Source organism: Pteropus alecto, unplaced genomic scaffold (genome assembly GCF_000325575.1).
Source record: "Pteropus alecto unplaced genomic scaffold, ASM32557v1 scaffold56, whole genome shotgun sequence".
NCBI lineage: Eukaryota > Metazoa > Chordata > Mammalia > Chiroptera > Pteropodidae > Pteropus > Pteropus alecto.
Genome location: NW_006438871.1, coordinates 707259 through 717722, shown reverse-complemented (window position 1 = coordinate 717722; position 10464 = coordinate 707259). Strand labels below are relative to the sequence as shown.

Here is a 10464-nt window from a genome sequence, read left to right as displayed (position 1 = left end):
ATTGATACCACCTGGTGGGGGGGCCGGACCTCCTGTGGAAGTCCTGACACCTCGTTGGCCGCAGTTTTTCATGGGCGAAGCGGGCGAGAGGTCATGGAGTGGGGCCCAGGGCTGTGGGGTTGACAGTGTCAAGGTCAGATGGACGTGGAAGGGGGCATGCTGCCACCGTGGGCTGTGGGGAGCCCGGGGAGGTCTGGCAGGGGGCCTGGGGGGAGGGGGACGGTCATGGGAGGCAGGGACCCGGCTCTGCCCTGGGGAGAAGGAGGGCGAGGACGGCTACCCGGGGGCAGGCCCTGGAGGACCGCACGCCCCTCAGGGCCCACGGTGGCCGCCGTCTCTGGAACTGAGGCTGCCAGCAAAGGAAAGCCTGGCCAGGGCCCTGGCCTGGGGCCGTCTGTCCTCAGGGCTGCTCTGCCCCTGCCATCGCAGCACCCCCAGGCTTCGAGCCAGGAAGCGGGGACGACCCCGATCCTCCCCAGGCCCTGGGGGTTTGTCTGCAGCGCAGGCCAGAGCCCCCTCGGTCAGTGGCCCTAGGGCCTGGGCACAGCACACAGGCCCTGGACAAATGGCCGCTTGAAGATGGCTGGTATGATCTGTATGTCCAGGCTGGCGGGGCTCAGGCCGGGTGGGGGCAGCAGGTGGAACCTCTGGAGCAGGCCGGCGAACAGCAGGAACACCTGGGTCCTGGCCAGGTGCTCGCCCACACACACACGGCGGCCTGCCAGGGAAACCGAGGCCAGGGTGGGGATCAGCCTGGCTTGTGAGTGGAGGGGGCGTCTGTGGAGGGGACCCTAAGAGCGAGGCCTGGAGCTCCTGGGACACAGGCAGCTCTGAGTGGCCAGGAAGGGGGCGGGGGCCAGCCAGCCTGAGCCTCCAGTGTCTCTGGTGCCCGGGTCATCCGCCCTCGGGGCTGCGGTACCTGCGGAGAACGCCATAAAGGCCTCCCGCTTGACGAAGCGGCCCTCGGCGTCCAGGAAGTGGCCGGGGTTGAACTGGTGGGGGGTCTCCCACTGCGTCTTGTCCCGCAGCTCGGAGTTCAACAGGAGGATCACGTCCGTGCCCTGTGGGCACCGCAGCAGGTGGGGTGGGGTGGGGCAGACCGGAGGAGGGGAGACAGTGGAGGGCAGGAAGATGCGCAGGTGACCCTCAGGCCACGGGATGAGGACTGAGCTCTGTGGGTCCTGAACCCCCTCTCCTGCCTCCCGTGGGAGCCCGGCATCAAGCACCCCAGGGTTCCCCGCACCCTGAGAGGAGTGATGGCCGGGGCGGATCCAAGGCTGTGCGTGAGGGGCCGCCCCACCTTGGGGAACAGGTAGCCACTCAGCCGGGTGTCGGTGGTGAGGCTGCGGGACGTGCGGGGCAGCACGGAGATGAACCGCTGCACCTCGTGCAGCACGGCGTTGGTGTAGGGCAGTGATGGCAGGTCCTCCATCTGGGGCGGCCTGCTGTGACCCAGCACCGGTCCAGCTCCTCCTGCACCCTGCCTGCGGGCAGAGGGCGGACAGCAGTGTCCTGGGGAGCCCGGGTCTCCTGGGCCTGGGGGAACCTGCCCCTTGGGTGGGAGGGGCCATCCTGCCGCGCCCTGGGACAACACGGTGGCTCGGCCTGCACGCTCACCCTGCACACTCTGGTGCTTGACCATCAGGAGGATGGCCCACTGAATCGTGATCATGGTGGTCTCTGTGCCAGCAAGGACCATGTCCAGGACACAGGCCATCACATCGTCCTCATCAAACTGGCCATCCGGGTCTGCTTCTTGCAGAGGCGGGCAGGGCAAGACTTAGCTGGCAGCTGGGGTCCGCAGCCCCACCAGCCCTGACTCAGAAAGGGTGGAAGACAGACTTGGCGGGAAGGACAGAGCTGGGACCTGCTGAGCCCCACTGTGCCCAGGGCTCACGGCGTCCGCCGGGCCACCTCCCGAGGCAGGCACGGAAACCCCATTCCACAGGTGAAGAGACTGAGGCTCTGAGAGGCCCCCCAGCCTGGAGGCGGGCGACCGTGGGGCAGGACCAGCTGGAGCCCGCCTGGAGTGGGGCCCCGGCCGCTGCGGCCTCTGGGGTGCTGCGGACGGGGTGTGTCCGGCCCACACATGGACCTGCCGGATCAGGGCTTCCACGTAGCTGTGCGCGGGGCCTTCCTCGGCCGCGGGCGCCCGCCGCGCCTCCAAGAGTGTCCTCAGGATGGCTCGCAGCTCGGCGACCTTCCGCATGATGGGCCGCTGCAGCTGCAGGAGGGCCCCCAGCCGGGGCATGATGTTATACAGCTGCGGAGAGCGGGTGGGGATGAGGGCGGGTCCAGCCTTCTGCGAGTGCGCGCCTGTCCTGCAGACGTGCGGGGTGGGTGCCTCCCGTGGCCACAAGAGGGCGCCCGCACCCGGCGCGGGGCCCCACAGCCCCACCTGGCGCGACCCGCGGCGGAGGACTGGGAGGAAACCGCCAGCAGAGGGCAGGAGGGAGGCGTCACCGGACAGGTAACAGGACTGGGCGTTCAGTGCCAGTGGCAGCAGGCGCCTGTGACCACGGCCCCGCTCTCGTCCACCAAAGCTGAGCCCACTGCAAGCCACTAAAAAAATGAGGACTCTGCAGACTTCAGCCCCAGCTCACCCCGCTGAGAAGCGGGGCTCGCAGCGGAGCCGGACGGGCTGTCAGGGGCAGCTGGGGCGGCGTGCAGGCGTGCTCAGTGGATGCCGGCGCTGCCCACTACACCTGGCACTACCTGTGTCCCCGGAACTGAGCGCCCCTGGCTGCAAACTGCACGGCGGCTCAGCGCTGAGGAGCCGGACCAGGGGCCAAAGGCCGAGAAGGTTCTGCTGTCCTGGGAGCTGGCAGCTGTGGAGCCGCGCTGACCCCTCCGCTGCCAGCCTCCCGGGAGCTCCCGGGCGCGGCGGGCCAGCCTGGCCTGCAGAAGAGGCCGAACCTTCCCGCCCCAAGGACGGCAGAGGGTCCTCCACCTGCTCCCTGGCTAGACTCAGGACCCGAGACGCACGTTCCAGGAATCACGGCCTCACCCCGGGACATCGGGGCATGGAGGGCCCGGGATGGAAGCCGCTGGGCTGTGGCACCGCGCAGAGACGCAGGCTCGAGCACATCGTAGTTAGAGATGGGGCGGCAGCAGGACGGCTCAGGGAACATGGTCGGCAGTACAGAGTTACTGCATGTGCGGCCGGGGGCACCAGCGTGACGAATGCGGGTCACCCAGTAAGCTACATGAATGTCTACCCACCATGCTCTACGCCTGACACTAAGATAACATGGACTGTCAACTGTAACTGAAAAATAAGAATGACAAAAATTAATCAAAGAAATCTTGAAAGGAAAAAGAAACGGTACGGTAAGCCGCAAACACCGGCACCCTAAACACGGGAAGAATGGCACGCATGCGCCGCAGAGTCCCAGAGTCCCGGGCGTCCGATGGGGCTTGTGACCCCGGCGACGGAGGAGAGGGCAGGCTCGTGAGGGCGCCAGCACAGCCCGGTCCCTGCCCAGTCCACTGCTGAAGGGCAAATGTGGGAGGGGAGATGGGACCCCTGCCCTAGCCCCCCTCTTCTTCCGGACTGCACAGAGGACCCGCCTGGGCTCACACCACCAAAACCGGACCTGCGCGTGAGTCCAGGGCGGCTCGGTGGATGGAGCCCGCCCCGCAACCGCGGGCGGCAGCTGGGACACCTGCACCCCCCCCCATCTTGGCTGCTCTCAGCTCCCTGCCCCACCCCGAGGCCTGGGAGCAGCGACCTCTCTCACCTGCACTCTAACGGTCGCCAGGTGGAGCGTGACCTCACCGATGAGTTCCAGCAGGGCCACGAACACGGGGTCATTGTAGTCAAACCGCTGGCCGAAGAGCACCGTGAGGGTGATGTTGGAGGCAGCGCAGCCGAGCAGAGCCACCGGGAAGGGCCGGCCTGGGGGAGACAGTCTCAGAGGGCGGGGCCCAGGGAGGAGTGTCCCCGACCCCCACTCACCTCTGCCGTCCCAGCCAAGCGGAGCCAGGGGGAAGGGCCGGCCTGCGGGGGACAGTCTCAGAGGGCGGGGCCCAAGGAGGAGCGCCCCGGACCTCCACTCACCTCCGTAGTGGTCCAGCTGCCCCAAGAGGTAGATCAACTCTTGCAGGACCTTGTCGGCCGCAGGCCTCCGCCCCACGCCCAGGTCGTGGAGGGCGCGCACGGTGAACTGGTGGGAAGCCTTCCAGGGCGGCCCGGAGATGGAGAATATGCCTGCAGGCCAGTCCACCGGTGAGCAACTTACCGGAGGAGGGCGCGGCAGGGCCGGCCTGCCCCCTGCCCCCAGCCTGCTCCCCAGGGAGCTGGCCATGGCTGGCCCTCCCCCCTTCCTGGTGTGCCCACCCCTGTGTACCCCCTCTCCGCCTGCCGCGGGGACACCCTGTCCCTCCCCAGGAGCCACTCTGTCCAGCTGACAGGAGGGCGGGACCCTCTCCTCGGGCCCCCTCCAGGGCCCAAGGGGACCCCGTGCCCAGCAGCCCCCAGAAGCAGAGCTGGTGACTGCGCCTCCCCGCCTGGCGGAGCCCCTGCTGCACAACACACCTACCCCTGCCTTTCTGGATTAACTGGAAGATGGCGTTGAAGGGCCGGATAGCCAGCTTCGGCCTGGTGCCCACCAGAGCCTCCCTCACGGCCTCGTAGCCGCACAGCACCACCATCTTCTGGCGGCCCCAGTGGATGGTGAACACCTGCCCATACCGTTCTGAGAGCTAGCGGGAAGGGCAGGGGTCACCTGATGGTCCCCTTCCAGGTCCCCCAGGGGCTCCTCAGGCCACGCCTGGCAGGGGCGGCACAGGCAGAGCCTGTGGAAAGAGGCCAGGCCGTAGGGGCCGCACAGCAAAGGCCCAGGAGCCACAGAGCAGGACCTGTGGTTGGCTGGAGCGGGGCTAGGGGTGGCGTCCAGCGGGACCCTGCTGAGCCCTCCCCCCTCCAGGAAGGCGGGGCGCCCTTTGGTGCTGGGTGCGGCTGTCATGGGTCTTCTTTTCAAGGAACAGTCGAGGGGGCTTTTTTGAGCCGTGAGACAAGGCAGCAGTACCAGGGGGCCATCTGCGGGCGGCCCAGCCTGGATCTGCACGGGAGCAGGCGTGAGGTCTCGGCCACGGCCCGGGCCCCTTGCAGAGCCCGCCTGGCCAGCTGTCTCACTCGGTCCTGCCCTGCCGGTGTGAGGGCGCACAACGGTAAGGCCAGCAAGGGCTGACCTCTGTGGCCTTGTGCACACCCGTCCCTTCTGTCTCTACAGCACCCCGCCTGAGATGAGGTTCCCTCACCTTCCCACTTCACAGGTGAGGGAACTGAAGTCTGGAGGGGAAATGCGTTGCTGTGGACCGCGTGCGCTGAGTGACACAGCCTGCTGACCGCCCCCCTGCCCGCTCTGCCCCTGGCATGCTGGACAGCAGCCTCTGGGGCCCCAGAACCCTAGTGCCTGTCGCCGCGTGGGGTGGCTGCCTAAGTCCAGGCCACTTTGTGGGCAATGAGCGGGTCCCCTAAGGGGCAGGGCTGCAGCCCCTCCTCCCCATCCACCTGCAGCCTCCTGCCCAGGCCAGAGGCACCTAGGCCCGGGGGGAGCGCGTGCCTCTGTGTGCTGGTTCTTTCTGCTGCTGCCCGGTGTCACTCCTAGGAGCACCTGCCTCCTCCCCGCCGCTGCCCCAGACCTGGCTGTTCTGCAGGCTCTCTCCTCCAAGAAGCCCTCCTGGGCCCCTGCTCCTTGGATGGCCCATGTGCTTGTGGGGTGGGGTGTCTTCCTCTTCCCCAAGGCAGGGTGGGCACTGGGGCCCCTCCTGTGTCCCCTGCCAGACCAGCGCCAGGCTGGAACACAAAACTCCTACCCTACGGGGGGCCCGGAAAGTGGGGGCTTGGCTTCTGCTCGGACAGGGACGGGGGGCCACAGCCGTCGGTGATGGCGGGCACCGGTGCTGGGCCTGGGTGGCAGGGGCCGAGCCCTGACTCACCTCCATCAGGGAGTTCTCCTTGTGCAGCTGCAGCAAGAGCAGGTTCCCGATGAGGGGCAGTGGGCGTGGCCCGGGCGGCCAGCACGAGGCTTGGCAGAGAGCGCGGGGGCCGGTGTGGAGCAGCGCCCAGAGCCCCGCGAGCCCCACGAGCCCCAGCACCAGTACCAGCACGAGCAAGGCCATGCCGACGGTCCTCCCCGGGCCCACCATCCCGCCCCGAGCTTTATAGGTCTCCGGGAGGGCGTGTCGGCACCCCACCCACCCCACCACCCCAAGAATGTGGAACGGGCAGTTTGCAGGGGACAGCCAGACAGCTTAAAGTGACGGGCGTGTGTGGAATGCAGGGTCGAGTCTATACAGGGAGCTGGGCCAGGTGCTGTGGGGGGGGGTGTGTGCCCCTCGCACTGCTGAAGGGGACACACCCTGCTGGCGGGCTCAGCCCTCTGCCTCGGTCTCCCCAGGACTCCCCGGCTTCGGGACCCAGCCCAGCTCCAAAGGGAGGAACTTGCCCTCCCCATGCTCTGAGCCTCCCTGAGCACGAGGCCCACAGGTCCCTCCCAAACGCACTGCCATCCCCATGCACCCAGCTGCTCTGTGACTGGGCAGTGAGGTTCCCGCTGTGGAGACCCCTGGGGCTGCACAGCAGACACCTCAAATCCCAGGGGTCGCCAGCAGGGCCCTGACCTGCACTCGCCCAGGGGCCCAGGGGCAGCTCTGTAAGTGCCACTACCTGGGGCAGGACGGGGGTGGGGCAGGGTGGGGCCTGGCCGCCCAGACGGGCCCTCACTGGGGCAGGGCCACTGGGTGACAGGTGGCCGGGTTTACGTGCCTCGTCCGTCTATGCCGGACTCCAGTCTCCTAAACCCCAGTGGCCCCACTGTGAGAGGGGTGGGGGAGGCGGGGGAAGAGGCAGCGCTTTGGGAACGAGCTTCGAGGGCTGGGAGCTATTGGCACCAGAAGTGGCTGGGCCTACTTCACACCACCTGCCCCGACACGAGGCAGCCGGAACCCCGTCCCCACCCACCGGGCCGCTCACCATGGGGCCCGTCCCCTGGGGTACCGTCTGTGCCCCTACACAAACCCCAGAGCCAAGGCATCCCAAAGAGCCCTCCCCGCTCCCAGCCCAGCTCTGCACACCTCCTGCGATGGAGTGCTCACTACGCAGCAGGCAGCCTGTCCCGTTGCACACCGGTGGGGCTGCAGGGGCGGGGTCAGCTCTCTGTCCGCTGGGTCTCAAGTCATTCATGCTGAGAGCTCGGGAGCAAGGCCGATGCTGGGTGTGCAGGCTGCGGGTCCTGCTCGCCCAGGAAAGTTAGGGAATTAGTTTGCTCGTATTTGCTGAGGGCCCGTGTGTGTGTGAGCCTGGCTCAGCCACACACTCAGCCCCTGGCAGGGCTACAGGGATCGTCAGGGGGCCCCACAGCCCAGTGGGAAAGGCTGACGTGGCAGTTGCTTTGCCACCGAAAACACCTGGGGTGTGGTGGGGACGGCAGGAGTCAGAAAGGCAAGGGTCCCGCCAGAGGACACAGTCTCAGAGCTGGAGCTGGGGAGACGGCAGGGTTCTCACCGAGGGAGTGGCCTGTGCAAAGCCTGGGAGTGTGAGCAGGCAGGGGGCCAGGGAAGGGTGCGCTGCACTGTGGCCCGTGGCCAGAGTGCTGGAGGCAGGGAGATGGAGTTCTGGGGCGGGGGCCTCGGTCCCCCACGCCTCCTCCTTCAGGTGGGTGAGACCTACAGGCCGTGCTGGGCCCCAGGTGCAGATCCTGGGCACCCGTGCAGCCCCCTTCCCTGGGCTCTAAGGGGTCCTCTCCCGAGGCCCCTCCTTCCCTACTGCGTTGTCACACGGACACCTCTCCCTCTCTGTCTCTGGTAAGGGCACTTGTCACAGGGTGTAGGCCCACCTCTGGGGTTTCTTCCTTTAGTGACCTCTGCAAAGACCAGGTGGGCACACCTCCTGTGGGGGCCACCAGCCGGCCGGCTACAGCAGCCAGCACTCTTACACGGGGGGATATTTGTCCGTTCACGGGGACAATAGACACACGCCAGCAACGGGGTCCAGAAGTCCACAAAGACCTTCAGTAGGTGAGCCCCCTCCTTGCTGCGCCCCCCACCTCGCAGTGCCCCCATCCCCCACACCGCGCCCTGCGGTGTAAGCACCTTCCATGCAGCTTGGTTCCCGTACAGCAACCAGCACGCGGTGCGGGCACAGTGCGGCGGCTTGGGCGCGAGCGAAACCTCACGGGCAGGTGAGCGAGCGCCTCCATCAGCCGCGTCCTCCCGCCGGCACCTGCCTCCGCCGGGGTCACACAGGAGCCTCCTCCTCTGGGCCCGTCGCCCGTGTCGCCCGTGTCGGCCGTGTCGGCGCCCGTGTGCACGTCTCTGCCCGAAGCGGCAAAGGGTGCTGTAAAACAAAACCATGAAAACGGACCCTGAGCCCAGGGCTCGCTGCTCACTAGCCTCCAGCGGACGGTCCCACCGGGCCTGCGAGGTCCTGGTTCTCCCCGGCCCACCCGGGGTGCGGCCACATATGGGGAGTGTCAGGAGGGACCTGGCTCTGGGTGCCCCCTCCGCTCTGCTGCTCCTGCATGTCCTTCAGCCTGAGGCTAGGTGACCCCCGCTGATGCCAGGTGGGCCATCTCCCCCTGGGCCAGCCCACACTGCAAGTGCCTGAGCGAAGCCAAGGGCGCCCCCCCCCCACCGTGTTGGGAAGATCATGCGCACAGGCCTTGCACCTGCGGGCAGGGGGTGGACCTCCCTCCCGTGAGATTAGGAAACTGACGCGGCCACCTCACCGGGTTCACCCTTCAAGAAACATCGATTGGACGCCTCCTGGGTGCCAGGCACTGCTCTCAGCCTGGGGGACCCACGTGAAATGGCCCGGCGCATGAGAGGGGTTCCAGACATGCCGGCACCCCACTGCGGCTGTGTGCACTGCAGCAAAAGGGCCCTTCCCCCTCTCCCAGCTAAACATCTCGAAGAAAGCAATAGTCACTGCCAGCGACAGTCAAAAGCGTGCTGTCACTTCAGGTCGACGGTCCCTCAGGGCCGCTAGGCCAAAGGCTGTGAACAACCTGGCGGGGGGAGGGGCTGTCCCTTTTGCCGCTCGGGGCGTTATCGAGTCAAGTGGAAAAGTACTGTTTGCTGGGTAGTAAAAACCCCATTGTTCACAGATCGGAAACGTCGGTGAATAACCGTGCCCGGCCTGTGCCAGCCGTGGGAAACGGCTTTCTGCACGACAAGAGCAAAGTGCACGTCTCCCGCAGCAGCTTTAAACGGGTCCAGAGCCCCGGGCCCAACAACGCCACACAGCCTGAGTGGGTTTCCAGCCCCCCGGGGCTGGCCCTGCATAGCCCCCGCTGGACGGCCCAGCAACACTGGGCGCCAGCGCTGTGCTGGCGCGGGACACAGCGAATGCAGCCTCAGGTACCAGGTCCAGTGGCAGTCACCGCGGTGGGGCAGGCCCCGGGGTGCGGCTGCTGGGACCTGGTGGCAGGCCCTTCTCTGGAAGCCCCTCGGCGTCTGCAGCAGGCCCTCTTCCTGACCTTAGAAGGAGCAGGGGCCTGCGGGTAAGAAAGCTTGTCCCGAGGGGCCAGCTGGCGAGCTCTGTGTGGCTGAGGTACCTATGTCCCTATCTGCGGGGCCTGGCGCAGTGATTCAAACACGTGGGGCGGAGCTCACGGCAGAATCGCAGGCAGCAGGCTGTTCTGGGAGGGCAGTGACCTACCTTCCCATCATCTGGATGAAAATGGAGGTGCAGAGTGAGGGCGCCTGGGGTACAGGGCTGGGAGGAGGCTCCGCTAGGGGGAGCTGGGAGCTCTGGTGAGCGCTCACTGCTGTAATTGCCGTAACAACGAATGACCGCCTGTGGTTTAACTGTTTATGATGCACTTTTACTGGGTTACAGGTAGAATTGTGTCCCCAGAAAATTCATTGCTGATGTCCTAACTCCTAGTACCTCAGAATATGACCTTTCTGGGAACAGGGCCACTGCAGGTGTAATTAGCTAAGATGAGGTCATCGGGGTGGGCCCTGACCCAACAACCAGTGGATTTCAAATCCGGACAGACACGTACACAGGGAGGACTGAAGATGAGGATGGAGGCAGAGATCCAGTGACCTCTGCCATCCAAGGACCGCCAAGGAGTGCCTGAAAAGCGATAGAAAAGGTGAGGGGCCTGAAGCAGACAGAACCAGCTCTGTGGGCACCTTGTCTAGGACTTCCAGCCTACAGAACTGAGAGAGATTAAATTCCCATGGTCCTGAGCCGCCCCAGGAAGCTCATCCACGCTCCCGCCTCTACTGGGGAGCGCCTTGAGCGGGCCCTGGGTGCCCATGGGGAAAAGCCGTGCGGACACCCCTGATGCAGCCGCGCCGGCTCAGCCAGCCAGGAAGGGCCAGTCCGCCTGCCCTGGGGCTTGTTGTGGACTGAAGTCGTGTGTCCTTGGGCAAGTTGCTGAACCTCTCTGGGCTCGCGTTTCCTCATCCTGCGCCCTCTGGGGCGGGGTCCAGGAAGGGGCGGGGCCT

At 66.5% G+C, this 10464-nt stretch overlaps 1 protein-coding gene across 1 annotated transcript; it reads right to left on the bottom strand.

The window, feature by feature from the left end:
- Nucleotides 1–230: 230 nt before the first annotated feature.
- Nucleotides 231–9362, bottom strand: LOC102894406 (cytochrome P450 2W1). The gene is given in 8 exon segments (XM_025049585.1): nt 231–718; nt 920–1061; nt 1301–1458; nt 1461–1484; nt 1618–2263; nt 3741–4210; nt 4542–4704; nt 5944–9362. Coding segments are annotated over 8 exon segments (1974 nt in total). The 5' UTR covers nt 6127–9362; the 3' UTR covers nt 231–530.
- Between the last annotated feature and the right edge of the window lie 1102 nt (nt 9363–10464).